Source organism: Rattus rattus, chromosome 5, assembly GCF_011064425.1.
Source record: "Rattus rattus isolate New Zealand chromosome 5, Rrattus_CSIRO_v1, whole genome shotgun sequence".
In the NCBI taxonomy this organism is placed as follows: domain Eukaryota; kingdom Metazoa; phylum Chordata; class Mammalia; order Rodentia; family Muridae; genus Rattus; species Rattus rattus.
Genome location: NC_046158.1, coordinates 100,073,868 through 100,094,339, shown reverse-complemented (window position 1 = coordinate 100,094,339; position 20,472 = coordinate 100,073,868). Strand labels below are relative to the sequence as shown.

Sequence of the window (20,472 nt, the reverse complement as noted above, 5' to 3'; positions counted from 1 at the left end):
GGACCGAACCCAGGGCCTTGCATTTGCTTGGCAAAGCGCTCTACCACTGAGCTAAATCCCCAACCCCTGCTTTTCATTTTAAATGAAATACATACTTTCTCCTGTTTTTCATATACTGAAGAGACAAAAAATACAATTAACATCGTAGAGTGATTGACAATGCTTTTAAAGTGCTGATGTAGTTATTCTACACGATTATAATGATAGCCCAAGATTTCTTAAGGCTCCTAAATTTCTTATGTTCAGAAAATAACTGAACTTTACAATATGCTCTCAATTTTCAGTCAAGTTTATTCATAAAACTGTTCTAAACAACGAAGCCCATTTCTGTGATCTCTAGAATGAAAGCCCCACAGAATCTGCTGATATTCAGACTTCCAAACCTGCAATACCCGAATTCATACCTAGCAGGCTACCCACTGCTTTACTTAAGGTACGGCTACATGGCCTGTTTATACTACTCCTTAAATATGACGGATGAAAATATACTGCCAAGGGAGCTGGAGAGATGACTCAATAGTGAAGAACAGTTTTTGCTCTTACAGAGCACCCAGTTTCTATTCACAGCCATATATAACTCCATTACTAGGGAACCAACACCTTCTTCCGACCTTGACAGGAACCAGACATACATATATGCGGGCAAAATACTCATATGCATAAAAAATAAAATTAAATAAAATATACCTCCAAGCACTATGATTTATTTTCTCATCTGTAAAAATTTCCAGAGTCATTACTGCACTAGTCATTTCCGCAATATTATGATAATCCTCTATATTATAGTTTCTAGTTTAGTCAGACAAACTAAAGTCATTGGATAAAGGTTAGATTTTTCAAATTACAAATGATACCTAACTTATATACACAATATTCTCACTTACCTTGCTTCATTTTTTTCTTATTTTGGGTACTTTAGAAAAAAATAAAATTGTGTGTGTGTGCACATAGGTAGTATGTGTGTGTTTGGAGGTCAAAGGACAGCACTGGGAGTGACTCTTGGTGACTACACATTGAACCATCACCTCAGCTCATTTGAGATACTTTTAAAATACATTAGCAAAGGGGCTGAAGAGATGACTCAGCAGTTAAGAGCACATGCTGCTCTTCCAAAGAACCTGATTGTGGTTCCCAGCACCCATGTCAGACAGCTCAAGACCTCCTGAAAAATCCAACTCAGGAAAAGATCTGACACCTACCTTCTCTATCCTCTGGAGGCATGCCACATACCTATAGCAAACATGCACATGCACACACACACACACACACACACACACACACACACACACACACACACACACACACACACGAAAATAATACAGTAACTCTTATTAGTTAAGAGAACTGACTGCTTCTCCTGAGGACTGGGGTCTGGTTCCTAGCACCCACGTGACAGCTCACAACCACCTACAACTCCAGTTCCAGGGGATCTGAGACCCTCTTCTGGCCTCCATGGGCACTTGGCACAAACAACAAGCAGGCAAAATACCATGTACAAAAAGTTAAAACAACAGGAACGATGATGAGTATGTTGATATCATAAGTAAAGGCGCACCAATCCTGATGTTCTAGAGTTCAACCCCACAGTCCATATGATGGAAAGAGAAAACTACGCAAGCTGTCACTGAATGCTGGTACAAAGAGGGAGGGAATAGGTTGGTAGTACTCACTCACCACATAGGCACACATACACAAAATATAAATAAAACATATACCACTATGAATTTCCTAAAGGCTGGCTACATATATTTTAACTTATAAAACAAATGTGTGGGGGTCTTCATGAGTATGAGCATCATACGCATGCAGGAGCTTATGGAGGCCACAAGAGGGTATCAGATCACTTGGATCTACAGTTAGAGTTTTGAGTTACTTTGTGGATGCTAGGAACCAAACCTAGGTTCTCTGCAAGAGCAATAAGTGCTCTTAACCACTGAGACATCTCTCCATTTCCCAAATTTATTTTTATGTCATGCACATCATAGGTGTGCCTGGGAATGTGTGTCTAGTATCCATGCAGACAGAAAACAAAACAAAACAATAAAACAATCTATCTTTAACAATAGTTAAAGATAGGTCTGAGTTGCCAAACCCAGTTTCTCTGCAAGAGCAACAAATTCTCTTAACTTCTAATCCCCAGTCCTGTTATATTATTTCAAAGACAAAACCTAGTATTGTAAATGGCAATAATTATAATTTTCTTTTTGCATCAAAATAGAAAAAGAAAGCATAGGCCAGCAAGGCAGCTCAGAAAGTACTTGCTGCTAAGCCTAATGACCAGAGTTCAAACCCCAGCACCCACATAAAGGTAATGATATGCCCTCAACTACTCAGCTGTCTTTCCAGTCCCCATAAACTGAATTTTGTATTAGCAACAACAGCTACCCAGTTGAGCTTTTTGAAGTATTTGTATTATAAGGGGCGAGGCAGATGGCTTAGTGATTAAGAGCACTGGTTGTTCTTCCAGAGGCCCAGCATACAATTCCAAGCACCCAAATGGTGACTCACAACCGTCAGTAACTCCAGTTCCAGGGAGATCAGATTTAGCAAGCACTGCATGACAGTAGTACAGAAAAACATGCAGACAGAATATTCACACAAATAAAGAATAAAACATTTGTTTTAAAATATTAAAAAGCATTGGACATAGTAGTAACACACACCTGAAATCCCAGACTTGGGAGTTGGAGGCAAGAGAGTCAGAAGTTTAAGGTCATCCCTGACTACATTTTGAGTTCAGTAAGTACATAACTATCTTAAAAATTTAAAAAGCATTTGCTGGGCAGCATGCTGCACATCTTTACTCCCAGTACTTAAAAGACAGAAGCAGGTCAATATCTCTATGAGTTCAAGACCACCTAAGACGACCCAGCAAGCTCCTGGCCAGTCAGAGCTATACAATGAGACCCTATCTCAAAAGTAAATACTAATAATAAAGTTAAAGCATTACAAAACATCAAATACCTAGTAATAAAGTTGGTAGAAATAGAGCAAGACTTCCATATTATTCAGAAAAAATAAGATTAACTCCATCAGGCTAGAGTGTAACTCAGTAGCAGAGCACTTTTTAATTCTGCTCAGTTTTGTAGTTGTTTAGTTGGTCAGTTTTGAAATTTCTGAGACAAGAGTTTTCCCATTGAGCTCCAGCTAGTCTGGTACTTACTTTGTAGCCAAGGATGGGACTAGAACTCATGTCAATCCTCCTGTATCAAGGATTACAGGGATGTTCACACCACTCACTATACACGGCTCCTCTCTATTTTTCCTCTTGAAGACAACAGGCTCACTAAGCCCAAACTGGCTTGCTATGTACCTAAGGCTAGCTTTCCATTCTTGCCTTCACCACCCTCATCTTTTCTGTTGTTGTTCTTTATTATGACAAGGCCCTGTAATGTAGCCCAGGTTAGCTAAGATTAGAATACAGCACCATGCTTCGTTTTTTTATTTCCTCAAAACACACAAGTCTCATCGTGTTCCCCAGGTCATCCTCCTACCTCAGCCTTACAAACAGTGGTACTACAGGTACTCACCACTGTGTCTGGCTCAAATTTATCATCATCATGAATTGACAGACTCCATATTAAGATGTCCATCCTCGGGGGTTGGGGATTTAGCTCAGTGGTAGAGCGCTTGCCTAGCAAGCACAAGGCCCCTAGGTTCAGTCCCCAGCTCCGAAAAAAAAAAAAAAGAAAAAGAGAAAAAAAAAAAAAAAAAAAAGATGTCCATCCTCGATAAATGATCTACATATTCATGAAGTGAATGATATACAAAATTTATTGTAATAGCAGTGGCAGCTTTTTAATAATCTAAACTAATTCTAAAATTTATATTAAATTACAAAAAACTCTACAATCATAAAGTAAATTAAAAGAAAACAAGGTTCAAGTACTTCTATTTCCCCCAAGGTTCTTCACAGAACACACAGTAACAGAAAGGCTGACTTGGTGGACAGATCTGTAAACACCAGCACTTGAGGGGCTAAAGCAGGAAGACTGTTTGAGGTCAGCCTAAGATATATATTAAGACCTCAATTTAAGAAAACAAAAAAAAGGACAATATAAAGAAAGCATAATGTAGGTATAAAAATAAATAAATATTTTGCAATGAATCTGAACTTAGGGCATAATCAAAACAAAAACTGATCCAAAGAAAGATGTCTCTATAACATGAAGTAAACATGTATGGTTGGAGATGAAGAGGGAGAACTTTTCCATCTCTACTTAACTAATTTACCGACTAAGCTTGGTGTGGCAGGTCATACCTATAATCCCACACTTCTGGAGGCTGCTTATGCGTTCAAGGCCAGCCTGGGTTACACAATATAGTCTAAGTCAGTCAACGCTAAAACAATTCTGTCTCAAAAAAAAAAAAAAAAAAATCAACAAGTGGCTGGGTGCCGAGGCTCAGTATTTATCAAGAATGAACAAGGCCCTGGCTTTGATGCCCAGGATCCCAAAACGCAGGTGATAATCGTAGCAGTTGGAAGGTAGAGGCTGGAGAATCAGGATACACAGAGACTGGGTTGAGACTAAGCTGCATGAAACTGTTACAGAGAGAAAAAGGAGATTATCTGCTTATTATTCCTGGGCCGGTGAAATGCCTCAGCAAGTAAAGGTCCCTGCTGCCAACCTGCCAACCTGCCTTGGATCCCTGGGACTCATGATAGAAGAAAACGGACTCCCACGGTAATCCTAGGACCTTCACACATGTGTTGTGGCACATATGCATCCACACATGTACATATGCATGCACATATGTACATAAAATATACAGATAAAATATAATAAAAGATTTATTATGGTATCATGAGTTACTTCATTCTAAGGGTTACAATATAACTATCTAATGCCAGACATGGTGGTGCATGCCTTTAATCTCGGAGGCAGAAACTTGGGAGGTAGAAACAGGTGGATCTCAGTGAGTTTAAGGTCAGCCTGGTTTATATAGAGTTCCAGGACAACCAGAACTTTTGGAGTCTGTTTCAAAACAAAACAAAACAAACAATGGGTTCGATCCCCAGCTCCGAAAAAAAAAGAAAAAAAATGACAAAAAAAAAATCAGTCCAGTACAATATTCAAAGTTAAAAATTGGGTATGGTAGCTCTTTACAGTCATAGCACTCTGGAGATTTGAGGCAGGATTGCTTTGAGGATCAAATGAGCTTGGGCTATGGTGTGAGAAAAAAAAAAAAAAAAAAAAAAAAAAAAAAGACATAGAGAAAAGGAGCTGAGAGAGTAACTCAGTGTGTAAAGTGCTTACCTAGAATGATGCCCTGGGCTCAATCTTCAGTAATGTGCATCTTATCTATAATTAGGTTTATTTTGCATATATAATGTAAAAATATTTCTTTCTATAGATCATAATTAGGAGATTAATATGGTTTTGATGTGAAATGAATATTTCAACGTTTCATTAAAATTACACCGTATCAAAACTGAAGCTTTCACTTCAAATATAATATTAGAAATCTCACTGTACTAAAAGCACAAACACTATATGTAAATAATTTGAGTGTTCTTGCTAACAGTTTTAAAATTCTGAAATCAGAGAAATACTGAGTGTTTCGGCCAAAATATGGATTAGAACAGATTGAGAATTTCATGTACTTTGTTACAGGTAAACAATGGGGAGAGAGCCCACCATGGTGGCATAAACCTTTAGTGCCAGCACCTGGGGTGCATGACTAGGAATATGTCTGTGCATGCAGAATAAGTCAGCCACAGTACGGTGAAACTCGGAGCTCAGGGCGCAGAGGCAGGTGGGTCTCTGTAGAGTGCAGCTTACACTATGGCTGAGGTTCCAGGCAGTCAGAGGTACAGACTGAGACCCTGACTCAGTAAATCTCCAAAAAATAAAAATGAGGGAGGGGCTTGCACGCATATACTGAAGCTTTATTCTGAAATATGATAATAACTGAAGAAAGGGGCTTTCAAAGAGATAGCTGTGCTTAAGAATGCTCTTCCAGGGTTGGGGATTTAGCTCAGCGGTAGAGCGCTTGCCTAGCAAGCGCAAGGCCCTGGGTTTGATCCCCATCTCCGAGAAAAAGAAAAGAAAAAAAAAAAAAGAATGCTCTTCCAAAGAAGAACTGGTTCAATTCCCAGTACCCACATAATAGCTGAAAACTGTAACTGCAGTTCCAGGGGCTCCAATGCCTCTTCTGACCTCCCTGGGTACACTGTAGTGCATGTATATACAAACACATAGGCAAAACACCCACACATATAAAATAAAAATCTCAAAAAAATTAAATTAAAAAGGATTTGCTACCTATAACCGAACCTATCACTATGAACAAGGCAAGAAAATGATTGTTTTTCTATTTTTGAAAATATTTGTCTCATAAACACAAAAGAAAATCATAAAGTCATAACAAAATCAACATCATAAATAACAATGCACATTTACAGAATACATGGAAGTTTCTAAGACTGCTTTTTTGCTTTGTACCTTAGTCTGAAAAAAGGAGTCTGAGACCAAGCACTTGGCACCAATTCCAATCTCCTTAAGGGTTAGAAGAGTAATTGACTTCCTAATCACTCATGACAATCCATAATATCAATGTAAAACATACTACCTCCTATTCAAAAGTCATTCTTTTACTAATGTTCTTTCAGCTGCAGTTACTCTACTGCTGCTATACCCACTGCTCACTGCACTACACTACTAAATAAATGTTTTCTTCGTTAACTTAAAACAATGAAGAAAATCCTCTTTTGACTTCCATAACACCATGAAAAACAGAGACTACCGGCACAATAGCATGCACCTGTTATCCCAATTCTCAGGAAGTTAAGCCAGGAGGACTGCTATAAATTGGAAATTAGCCTGTGCTACATAGCAAATGCTTGGCCAACTGGGCTATAATATAGCAAGAACCTGTCTCAAAAACACAAAATGGACTACTGGGAAGTGGAAGCACACACCTTTAATCCTAATGCACTCAGAAGCAGAGGCAGGTGGATCTCTAAGAGTTCAAGGCCAGCCTGGTCTACAGAGCTATTTCCAGGATAGCCAAGACAACACATAGAGAAATACTGTCTCAAAAAACAAAAACAAAACCACCACCATGACAGAAAGCTAAATTACTTAGTTCAATGTTATGTTTGTCTTGGATTTTCATTAAATACCTCACATGTAATATTCCTGAAAACTAAAATATGCATTATCCTTTAAAATAGGTTCTATTAATATCAACTTCTCTTCTATACATACTTAGAGAAAACAAACTAAGCATGATGTGTTTTACATAGGTGTGAGGTTAAAGTATTACCTTGGGCGTGCTTCCTTTAATGAACTTTTTAATTGAAGACAATAAGCCGGTTTCATTCTTGGATGGTTTTTCTCCTCCTGAAGGCAAGCTATCATCAACCTCTGAGTATTTCCTTTTTGCTCTGGCAGTGCGCTGTGTTTGGATTGGACTGGACTGCTGAGAAGCCTTCCGTGTTCTCAGCTTCATCTTTTATGGGTGCCACATGTAAACCTGTAGGAGAAAAATAACATGTTATTACTCAATATGCCCAATAACTTATACAATAAAAATCTATTTCTTTTAAAAAGCCCAGATCTCTAAGAGACCTTTAAAACTAGTATTTGTAAGTGAAAGGCACTGGATATATATGTTATCTACCAAATAACTTTAACAGCATGTGAGATGTTGCTTTCTAGAAGAGAAAATTGAGTAATGCCAAATACAGTGCACGATTTTTCCAAAACTGTGCTATCTCTACCTATGTCAAAATCACACTGGTCGGGGTTGGGGATTTAGCTCAGTGGTAGAGTGCTTGCCTAGGAAGAGCAAGGCCCTGGGTTCGGTCCCCAGCTCCAAAAAAAAAAAAAAGAAAAAAAAAAAAAATCACACTGGTCATTCATTTACTCTACAAATATTTATTGAGCAGTTAATCACATCTGAGACCCCAAGCTAGGTAAGCACTGAGACAACAGTAAACAAAGTAGGGAAAGGTTTTGTCATTTTGACCTTAAGAGGAAAACGCATCACTTGATGAATGAATTTCATAAACATAATTCGAAAAACCAATAACCATGTGAGAGTACCAAGAGGGGTTGGATCACCTTGATAAGAGTTCAGTCTTATCACACATAATAAAACTGGATTTACAGGCTAAGATGTAGATAACTGCTAGACCATATGAGAGTTCTTCTACCAGTAACACATATATAAATACAAATATTTAAGAAGAAATTTTAAGGGTGGCTAGAAAGCTGACCAGAGTTGAGAGTACTTATTGCTCTTCCAGAGAACCCAGTTTTGATTACCATCACTCACATGGAGGCTCACAACCACCTGTAACTCCATCCAGGAGATCTGACTGCCTCTTCAGGCCTCTCCAAGTATTAGCACAAACATGGTACTCAGACACATGCAGGCAAAACATATTCAAAAAAAATTTTTTTTAGAAAGAAAAAAGAAACAGTGTTGTAACACACTTGTGAAACAAGTTAACCCATAAAATAACTGCACAGAAAAATACAAAATCTGAGGATAGGGAGACTTGCAAGATGGCCTTGGGGTGGGGGGGGTTGGGAGACCCTTGCCTCCCAAGAGGTCTAATGACCTAGCCATGCTTGTAATACCTTTAATCTCATTATTCAGGTAGCAGAGGAAGGCAGCTCTGTGAGCAAGAGGCCAGTCTGGGATACATGAACCTGTCTCAAAAAAGAATAAATCAGCCATCAAAATGAAAAATACCTGTATACCAAGAACCCTATGTACAAACTCAAAAAGGAATCCAGGGGCCAGTAAGATGCACCAATGGGTAAAAACACAGTCTGAGTTCAATCTTCAGGGCCCACAAGGTGGGAGATGATTCTCATAAATTGTCCTCTGAGCTCCATATTTGTAACATGGCATGCACGTGTATGAAGAAAATGTGTACAAATATTCATCTTAAGGAAACAATATCCAGAATATAGAACGACCCTCATCAGAAACCAAAAAGTGAATGTCAACACTAGACAAGGTGGCCAATCTCTTTAATACCAACATTCTGGAGACAGAGGAAACTCTGAGGCCAGACTATTCTACAGAGTCACACAGCTTTAAGGTCCTTAAGAGGAAAATGCAGGGAGTTGGCGGGATGGTTCAGTGGTTAAGAGCACCGACTGCGGGGTTGGGGATTTAGCTCAGTGGTAGAGCGCTTGCCTAGCAAGCGCAAGGCCCTGGGTTTGGTCCTCAGCGCCAAAAAAAAAAAAAAAAGAGCACCGACTGCTCTTCCAGAGGTCCTGAGTTCAATTCCCAGCAATCACATGGTGGCTCACAACCATCTGTAATGGATCCAATTCTCTCTTCTGGTGTGTCTGAAGACAGTGACAGTGTACTTATATAAAATAAATGAATAAATCTTTAAAAAAAAAAAAAAAAAGGAGGAAAATTCATCCAAAACCAAAAGAGGCACTGTTTTCTTTCTTTACCATCAATCTGGCCAACCTGAACCCTTTCCCTTTCCTTGATCTAAATCAGAAGATAACTTGAAGGCAAGGGGAAAAAAAAGTCAGAATTTAAGCTGTAATTCCAGAAAGGGAAATGACCAATTCTTCTATAACTGAGTTCTGTCTCACCTATAGAAAGCTGATAATAATTAAACTGCTCCAGCCCAACACGAACAATAAAAAACTTGGGTGAACCACAAAAGAATTAATACTTTCTTGAAATCAACAGAATATTAAGGACCTGACGTAACTAATCAATCTCAAACCCAAGAAAAGAAAAGATAAGCCCTTCTTAGGAGAGACAGGAAACAAGCATGGGTTCTTCTGTAGAAGAAAAAAAAAAAAAAAAGAAAAGAAAAGAATGAATTATCCCATAAAAACATGTGTGAAAAATCTAAAATTATTTTATTCAGACATCAGAATTAATCTTTCATTTGCAAGTTTTAAAATACATTTAAAAATGTTTAAAAATTACAAATATATAAAATTAGAGTTTTAAATTTTTCTTTAGATTTATTTATGTGTACAAGCTTTTTGCCTTTATGTATGTATGTGTACCATGTGCACGCCTGGTGTCTGAGGTCAAAAGAGAAGTCTGGATCCCCTAGAACTAGAGTTATGAATGATTATGAGCAACCCTGTGGGTATTAGGAACCAAACCCAGGGCCTTTGCAAGAGTAACAAATGCTCTTGAACCCTAGATGAACATGGGCTAGCATAGCTGGGGCAACTTCTACTGTGGGAAACAAAAAATCCAAACCATTAAACATAAGGGAAGGATAGAAGATGCTCTGAACTGCCACTAGCATTGTATGCTCCAGGTGCTTACACTGAGGCAGAGAGAATAAACAAAAGTCAAGAGCTGATCAGAAAGCAGAAACTTTCCCACTTTCCAACTAGGATTCTGGGTAAACACAACAAGAAAACTTAGTTAAGTCAATGATGTAAAACTGACTAACCCAAACACCTTCACTTACAGCTCCAAAAATCCAATTTTCCAAATAGACTCTACCAGTGTTTACTTTCTATTCATAATATTCAGTAAAATACTCCAAGAGTTGGCAAGATGGCTCAATGGGTAACAGCACTTGCCACACAAGCCTGGCAACCTGAGTTGAAGCCCCACAGCCCACATATAAGTGGAAGGAGAGAAATGACTCCATGAAGTTGTCCCCTGGCCTCCACAAATACTGTGCCATGCACACCCAGTAGCAAATGCAACCAACTGTCAAGAAATTCCACAAAGATTTCAGCTGAGGTAAACAGCTAGCTGATAGTGTGGTAAACAGCTGTAATCCCAGCACTCAAAAGGCCAAGGGTAGGAATACGAGAACTTCCAGGCCAGTCTGAGACATAGCAACATTTGCCTCAAAACAAACAACAGAAATCACCAAACCTTACACAACAGGCTAATTAATCTCATATTTAAAATTGAGTATGTAGTAAAAACATATGTAAACTAAAGGCCCAGATGACTTCACTACAGAAACCATTAACACTTAAGATATTAAATGTGTATAGGTATTTTGCCTTCATGTGTGTGAGATGATGATGTCAGATCCTCTGGTGCTTGAGTTACATTTTGTGAGCTGCCTAATGAGGGTGCTGGGAACTGAACATAGGCGTTCTCGAAGAGCAGTAACACTCTAAACCACTGAGCCATCTCCAGAGCCCGCCATATAACTTTTCTTTATAACATTTAAAATATATGATAAAATAAATATTGTGTGTGTGTTATATATCCCTTTATAGAAGACTGGGAAATGATCATGCTTAGTAAAATAAATCTAGTACCAGAGAATGAAAATGATAAAATACAAGAGTAGTACTTTAAGTCCAAGAACTTGAGACATAAAAACAGCATAAAACATTCATTTTTTTTCAACATAAATATGTTTTGTAGTTATCTGCTGCCCAGGTGAATAGATTACAGGGGAAGGGTGTTGGTGCTGGAAGAAGTCTTTCAAAGGTTCACCATAAACTGCAACATTAATTCTGCTAGGTTTTCTAAACTACTATCTAAAATTTCAGACTTATATCACACCACCTCAAACTCAACTTACCTAAAACCAATTTAGTTTTTCTCATCCCATCCCAAAATATCTTCTTCTTGTTTTATTTTTTTCTCCTATACTCATCCACATATGTAATCACCTAACCAAAAAGACTTAAACTCCATCAACCACCTAGTTGTGACACCTGTCCTTATCCCCTATAATCAACTATGAAATTCTGGTTTTTAACCTCTAAAATTAATTTTTCAGTATTTTCTTTTAAATCCATCCTCTGAACTACACAAGTCTGTCTACTCCTCTTACCAGGTTTCTCATCAACTGCTTTCCAATAAAAACTAAACTATAAAATCCCTGGCAAATACATCACTCTACAATATGTAGAGTGTGTATATGTGTGTTGCCAATACATGGTGTTCATGTGTGCTGATTAGCTTGTGAAGAGGACAGAGGTGGACACCAGTTATGCTCCTCAGTCTTTCTCCATCTTATTGAGACAGGGTCTTACAGAACCTGGAGCTCAGTCAGCACCAGCATCTACCTGTATTAATTCCCCAGAGTGTTTCCAGGGGCAGTCTTCCTTCATTAATTATTATTTGCTGTCATTCTCTGTACAGCAGTAATCATAGTTGCATAGTTGCTGACACTCTGTGCTCTCTACCTAAGTTTCTATCCTCTTTACCACAACTATTATTTCAACTAATTACCTAGTTATCCTCACTGTTTAAAAGTCAGCCCAAGTATCATGTAACTAATAAAAACCACCTCCACACCCATAAACTTCTATAAACCCTGAGGTCATCCCTCACTTAGCTCTTACCAAATTAACACTAAAATAACCTGCTTCAACAGATTCAATCACACTTGACAAGAGTGAGTCCTCATGGCAAGGGCCAGGAGACGGAGCTCAGAAGCTGATCCCTTGCTAAGCAGGCAGAAGCACTGCAAAGAACTAAAAACCCTTGAAGGCAGTGATCTAACCTAGCACTTTAAGAACCTGGCACTCTACAACTTATCTTCCTGAACTTAACCAATTTGTTTTCCATTTATCTCAAACAGATCAGATGAGAGAAAGTTCTATCTCTGAACAATCCTCAGTACAGTAAGAATGTTTGCTTACAAAATGGGGGCCAATTAATAAAAAAAAGTTCCTTTCCTTTATCACAGCCATTTCTGATATCTACCAAAGCTATAATTACTTTAAAATTTTCTTTATCATTCTGTGTGTGAGTGAATGCATATATGGTGCCTTCAGGCCACTGCACACAACTTTCAGGAGTGCATTCTCTTATTCCACCACATGGATTCACAGGCTCAAACTCAGGGGATGAGCACACACCCTTACTCTCACTGATCCAAGCAATTTTGAGGCAGACAATTACAAATTGTAAATTGTCTTGAATTATGCTCTTTTATTTTTTTTTCCGGAGCTGAGGACCGAACCCAGGGCCTTGCGCTTGCTAGGCAAGCACTCTACCACTGAGCTAAATCCCCAACCAATTGTCTTGAATTATGAGATTGCAATAATGGTCCAATTATGGGACTGGTTTTATCTAGGGGATTCCTTACAATGCATCAATTCACAATAACTTAGTATGTATGTGTACACATATGTTTTGAGACAAGATCTCACTCTGTGTGGTCCAAGTTGGCTTCAAACTTGGAGTGATTTTTTCCCTCTCAGTGCTGAGATTACAGGCATGATCTTCTTGCCTGGCTCAGCCCTTTACCAAAAGATAAAATTTATGTGGAGTAAAATGCAGTAATGCACCATGTGGACATGTGGACTTGTGGACGGAGTTCAAGTTGTCAGGTCTACCCATTTGAGCCATCTTACTGGCACAGTATTTTCTCCAGGATACTGGCTAGGCAGGGCCTGGCAAAGACAACTACTTTCCCACGAATCTACACGTCCAGCCTTTTCATTTCCCCAAATATTCTTTATAATAGACAATTAGGGCTGCTTTGACTCTTTTTGCCTTTAAAGCTTGATTTGAAATCTTTTTACAGCCTGCCCTTATTTTCTTCAATGTTTAATTTGTCACTGTAACTCTATTGTCATTTATTCAGCAAACATCTTTGTTTGAAAAAAGAAACATTAGTCTTGGTAACTTTCTGAGAACCCTTCATATGCAGTGTATCATTTCTCTTTTCTTGGATTTGGCAGAAATTAGTGAACTGGAGACTTCTATGACAAGTTTCTAAGTTTATACTTGTGCCATTATTGTGAATTGCTACATTGTAAGGAACCCCCTAGATAAAGCTAGTCCTATTCTTGGACCATTAATCTGGTAACCCAATACAATGTACAACTGCAACTGTCTGCCTCAAAAATTGCTTTGGTCAGTGAGAGTTAGGGTGTGTGCTCACCTGAGTTTGAGCCTTTGAACTCATAAGATGGAAGGAGAGAATGCACTCCTGAAAGTTGTCTTCTGATCCCCACAGGTATGCAGTGGCATACAGGTACTCATACATACACTCAGTCACACACATAATTAAGAAATTTTAAAATAATTATAGTTTTGGTGTACGCACAACACACACAGTAAATGAATGTAAAACTTTTTAATTAAAAAAAAATCTCAGTTTTAAAACAAAGAACTTGGGGGTTGGGATTTAGCTCAGTGGTAGAGCGCTTGCCTAGCAAGCACAAGGCCCTGGGTTGGGTCCCCAGCTCCTGGGGAAAAAAAAAAAAAAAAGACAAAAGATAAAACAACAAAGAACTTAATTTTGGAAGACTCAAAAAATTGTTATCCACTAAATATAAAATTCTATGATTAACTCATACCCTATCTTAAAAATTATGATTCCTAAACATACATTAACACATCCATGAAAGAAAAAGCTAAAAGTAATCTATATTCTAGTACACCTAAACTGAAACATATGCTCTACTGTTTGGTTTACCCATTTTCTCTTCCAAAGTCACTAAAGGAATTCAAATTAAATTCTCTACCACAATAAAAATAGAAAAATAAATGGGCAAGTCTACATAGAGTTTGAAGCCAGCCTGAGTACAGTGAGATCCTATAGAAATGGCTATTAATAAAGTTTAAACATAATTTTTTCTAAAGTATTCAAGTGCCACTTTCTACTACACTGTTTCATGTTTCTTTATCTTAAAAAAAAAAAAAGAGCTTGTCCTACAATTATTACAGCCATTATGAAAGCCTAACTGCGAAACTCCAGCTCAAAGCACTATTACTCGTGTTAATAATGTTCAATCTATCTTTCTTTCAATCTATTATAGAAAGCTATGCATATTATGAAATATGAGATTCTAATATAGAGAACTATCCTATTATGATTTTATGTCAAAATTTTGTTGATGGACATGGTGGCTTAAATACCTGTAATCTGAGCACTTTCGAGGTCTTGGAGGCAGGAGGATCAGAGAGAGGTTCAAGGTCAGCCCCTGCTATGTAGAAGATTCAAAACCTGTCTGCCCTACCACCAAACAAAATAAAAAATTATTTGTTCATAAAGTCTTATCTTGGGGCTGGAGAGATGGCTCAGCAGTTAAGAGCACCAACTACTCTTCCAGAGGTCCTGAGTTCAATCCCCAGCAACCACATGGTGGTTCACAACCATCTGTAATGAGATCTGATGCCCTCTTCTGGTGTGTCTGACAGCTACAGTGTACTCATATAAATAAAATAAATATATCTTAAAAAAAAAAAAAAGTCTTGGGCTGGAGAGATGGCTCAGTGGTTAAAAGCACCCGACTGCTCTTCCAGAGGTCATGAGTTCAATTCCCAGCAACCACATGGTGGCTCACAACCATCTGTAAAGAGATCCGATGCCCTCTTCTGGTGTATCTGAAGACAGCTACAGTGTACTTATATATAATAAATAAATAAATCTTAAAAAAAAAAAAGTCTTATCTTGGAAGCCACCTTTAGGTCTCACCATTCCTTATTGCTAGGTTCACAAAAATACCAAAGGACCCCAAAAGGCCTAAGATTCTCACTACATAAAATTTACTCTCATCATGTTTGTCTTACCTAGATAACACTCCTATATCCCATATATTTCCCAGTCACAACCAGTATGTAAAAATTTAACTTTTCTTGACAGGCAGTAGTACACACCTGTAATCCCCCAGCACTTGGGAGACAGAGGCAGATGGATCTCTGAGTTTGAGGCCAGACTGGTCTACAAAGCAAGTTCTAGAACAGCCATAGAAATCCTGTCTCAGGCTAGAGAAATGGCTCAGCAGTTAAGAGGTCTGACTGCTCTTCCAGAGGTCCAGAGTTCAATTCCCAGCAACCACATGGAAACTCACAACCATCTGTAATAGGATCTGATGCCCTCTTCTGGTGTGTCTGAAGACACTGACAGTGTACTCATATACATAAAAAAATAAATCTTTTTAAAAAATAAGAAACCCTGTATCAAAAACAAACAAAAAAGGCAAAAGAAAATTTACCTTTCCTTAATTCCACTGTCTCTGAACCTTCACTTATGTGTAGTTTAATAAGCTAATCTTCACTTATGAGTAAAATACAATGATGTTTTATCTACAAACTTATAATTTGTTTTTAGACAGAGTCTCTTTATATAACCCTGGCTGTCCTAAAACTTGCTATATAGTTTAGGTGGCCTTAAACTCACATAAATTCACCTGCCTCTTCCTCCCAAGAATTTCAATTGAAGATGCATGCCACCACACTCAGCTGAATTTAATGTTTTAAACAATGCATTTCATAAAGATTTCCACAATACTCAGTATATATAAATGAAGCCAGCATGGCATTTCTCAAGAAAATCTCAACCACCTAGGTCTACCTATAGGTAGGTTCAATAACAATTTAATACAGTTTAAATATAAAATGTATGTACTCAATAGCTGTGGTGATGTACTCCTTTAGTCCCAGAACTGACTTAGAAGGCAGAGACAGGAGGATCTCTGTGAGTTCAAGGCCAGCCTAGTGTTCATATATCAAGTTTCACCCTGGCAAGAGCTATAAAATGGCACTTTTTCTTAAGGAGGATAAAAAACATATACTCATACAAACATTAGTGAATACCTCTGGCTTAGGTTAGGGTATAAGGATGTCAGAAAAGTAAGCAAAAACTGGTCAAAAGTGCTCATTCAAGCAAATTTCATGCCTGTTAAATAGCCTAAGCCTGGGACCTAGTGGCACTCACCTTTAATCCCAGCACTCCTGGTTGAGGCAGAAGGATCTGGAGTTTGATTAAGCTTGGGCTATATAGCCAAACCCTGTCTCACTTAAAAAACAAAAACAAAAACAAAAACAAGTATATAAATAAACAATTTCATTCTCAATGTAGCACAAATGACCACCTGTACCCAATCCAGTTTAAAATGGCTTGGTGATTTTAATCTACTAATAAAAATTACCCAAGAGAACACTATGTATAAGGTCCTCTTCACACATTTGATATGTGACTTAAAGTATCTTTCTTCCCTTATATTTTCATAAAAACTTGATAAATTACAAATACAGGGAGATGCTGCCCTTTTCAAATTCTGGCAAAACACTATATTCTTTATATATTTTTGATTCACCAGTCAAAAGCATAATGTAATATAACTAAGATAACATTATACTTTATCAGTCAGCAATTGATTCTGCAGTTAATTACAAGTCTTTGTCCAGTATATCCTTTCTGAACAGGTTCAAGTTTCTTTTAGAGTCAGGGTCTCATGGAGGCAAGCTGGCCTCCAATTTGTAATATAGCGGAGGATGACTATGAACTTCTGACTCTTCTGCTTCCATTTTCCCGAGGTTACAGGCAGGAACCACCATAACCAGCTCATCTGGTGATGGGGATTTAGCAACATGGGGCTTCCTTAATGCTAGGCAAGCACTTTACCAACTACGCTACATATCCAGCCAGATTTTATTCAAATCATCCTACAAAGAAGCCATTTGATCAAATACAATCTTGTAGTAAGCTAGGTTAATTTGGAAAAGATAAAACTTTACCAATCATCAACTTCTTAAGGGGGGGCACCCCTAGTTCAAATGAAATATCTGTAAGGCACTAGCACTATGCAGAACAGAATGCCTAAAACATAACTGTCCTATTTGGTATTCCTACACAATCTTATCACTGCAATACAACTACAGAGACAGAGGCAGGTCCATCTCTTTGAGTTCAATGCCTCTCTCTCTCTCTCTCTCTCTCTCTCTCTCTTTCCCTCTCTCTCTCTCTCTCACACACACACACACACACACACACACACAAAATTATGTCTCAAAAAATCAAAAATAAACAAGACAAAACGAGAATATAGGGTCTAGTTGAATGCAGTAGTAACTAACTTGGGAAAATCTTAGCCATAGTCTATAATACTGATTCTACTACCTATAAAATAAATTATATCAAAAACCACACCCCAAAACATCGTTAAAACAGAGAAAGCCTGCACTAGAAATAATTTATCCCAATTCTTCTGAGTAGCAGCATAATTGGTCCTATTTTAAAATAAAATGACTCAATAAGTATTTAGTATGTCTAAACTTTCACTCCCCAAACCCCAAAATCAAGCAATCCTAGAAAAGCAGTGAGGCCCAGCTCATTCCTAAAACTACGTCATATGAGAGCTATATTTTACCTTGGCTTTCTTTATGACCTTGGGCTAAGTCTTTCAAATAAAACTATAATGATGTTTGCATGTGCCTGCTTATTACTGAAATTTAATCCTAATATGTGAACAGCAAGTGAAATACTCTAGGCTGCACCTATGAAACAGAAGGCTACTGAATGAGAAACAGTAACTGATATGTAATATAAGCCATGTTTTAATCTTCATTTTTATTCCCAAGGAAAACACCTATAATGCCGCAAATTCAACATGGCCAAAGCATTCAAAAAACCGAGGAACTCTTTATTTAAAAAAAAAAAAAAGTAAAAACAGCTTCCACATGTCATTTTACTCTTTCGCTTTTATAGAGATAATTGCTGGACCACACAAATGTGTAACTTGGCATTTGATGAATCGAAATAAGCAATCTACAATCTAAAAATTATGTAGATAAGCCTATCATTTCAAGGCACTAATTTGTATGCGGATGTAAACGTAATCTTGGTATTGTCTTAGTAGCATGAGAAAGATAAATTCCTGCCTTGGAGTAATGTCTTCTAAGGATACTCATCTCAGCAGCTTAGGGTAGTGTCTCAGCAGCATCTCAGTAGGTTTCCCTGAGGTACTCTTAAAGTGTTTAAAATCATTCACACATTCAGCTACCACTAGGGCGAGAAGTAAATAAACACCATTTACTTATGCAATTAATTTTCACAGAATCCTGGTCAAGAACGCAAAAGTAAATTCGTAAGTAAACTCATACGGACATACCCAAAGTAAACAGCATGTTAAGTATAATTAAGACTCACCCTTAACTAACCACTATGGAAATCAGAGGCTTCCTACATAAGCTGGTTTTTACTACCACACTTGATTTCTAACAGTAGTAATGTCAACTCAACATTTTTCCAGTACAGAAGACGGACAGAAGTTCCAGTTACCTCTTTCCAGATTCTCAAAGGGTGTTTGTAAGAGCTCAAGTAGAGAGAGCAACGCCCCCCTAATGCACCCTACAAGAATGAAATACCGAAAACATTACGTGGGTCCACAAGAAGGTTCGAAAAGGCAATCCAACTTAATTAGCTCTAAGGTCCACGGGGTCAGAGACTAGGAACGTGAGATGGGGCTGGGGGTGGGTGAAATCGAACCCCAGAAATCACAACACAGGCCGCAGCCTGAGAGCTGAAGCTGGCGGGAAGTGAGCTCCTTTGCCGTTCCCTGGGGAAAGTCCAAACCAGAGCGGCTTCCACATAGTGAACGTACAAGGCGCCAACAGTGCATGCCTACGGACGTGCTGGAACCGCTGAAGGCTCGGCTGGAGAAGGGGAGGAGATCCCGGCAGACGGCCCTGGGAGAGGACTGAGCTTCGGAGCAACGGCAGCGTTTGGACCAAGGGAATTACCTTCACTGTGACGACAGAAAAGTGTCCTCGGGCTCCGGCGATGGTCCCAACTGCGCAATAGGTGGTGTCTTTCCCGCTTATCCCTCAGCAGCAACAGAACCAGCTCCTTCAGCCAGTCGCCATTTCCCGCCTACCGACCTGCTGCACCGCACGGACAGGGACCCGGATGGAAAGCGGCCTCCCCGCGCAGGCGCTCTGGCTTCCTCCTCCCCCGCCCGCCACTATCCGGAGAGGCGGGAGGGAAGGAATGCGGGAGGCCTGGGCAGCAGCGGGTAAAAGAGAACCAACTTTTACTTCCGTGAAGAGGCAAAAGTTTCTGCCGCCTTAGGGAACTCACCAGTGAGAATTCCTGACTAAAAGAAAAACAAGAAACAAAAAACAAAGAAAAATGAGCACAGGGCCTTAGGGCCCGAGGAGTCAGACTGGACGCAGCGTCCGAGGGGGCTCGGAGCGTGAGGGACGTTTGTACTTCGGGGGCCTCCGTAGCGAGCTGCGGGGTGGTCGCAGGGGGAGTAGGGAGGAAAGCGTTAGCAGCAGAGGCGGGGACGCCGGGGGCGGTTTTCCCTCCCGCCGCTAACGGAACCGCCTAGGGCCGGGCGACGCGGAGAGCGCGCCCTAGCCCGGGAGGCGGGGTTTAAGAACGCGCCGCGCACCCGGCGGCCAGGGTTAGTGACTAGGCGGCGGTGGGTGGAGCCGGCGGGAAGGGGCGGTGCTAACGGCTTGGCGCGCTGGAGCCGGAGCCAGTGCCGAGCGCTCCCCAAGGCCAGACCCATCCTGGTGCCGGTGCTTTTGGAGATTCGCGGGGTGTCCCCGAGGTTCTCTTCCTAGCTCACTTTTCTAGCGGAAACCCCTGTTGTCCTCGGACCTGTGAAAGAGACGGTTACCCTTCCCTTCCTCGCGATGTGGGCGGTGATCCTGTACACTTAAAACTCGAGTCTTTCAAGTGGATTTTCACACACGACTGTGGACTCCATCTAGAATCTACATGGTTCTTAACCTTCTTGATGCTGGAACCCTTTAAGACAGTTCCTCATGTGTAGTGACCCACCAACCATA

The 20,472-nt window shown here is 39.4% G+C and overlaps 1 protein-coding gene across 2 annotated transcripts in view; it reads right to left on the bottom strand.

Moving 5' to 3' along the window:
* Nucleotides 1-20,172, bottom strand: part of Ctdspl2 (CTD small phosphatase like 2) — a 52,895-nt gene extending 32,723 nt beyond the window's left edge. For both annotated transcript variants that reach the window (XM_032904083.1, XM_032904084.1), the window contains exons 1-2: nucleotides 19,417-20,172; nucleotides 7,270-7,479 (exon numbers count right to left, since the gene is read on the bottom strand). In XM_032904083.1, the coding sequence (XP_032759974.1) occupies nucleotides 7,270-7,455 (186 nt within the window). In that variant the 5' untranslated portion in view covers nucleotides 7,456-7,479; nucleotides 19,417-20,172. The remainder of the gene's footprint in view (nucleotides 1-7,269; nucleotides 7,480-19,416) is intronic.
* Nucleotides 20,173-20,472: the final 300 nt, after the last annotated feature.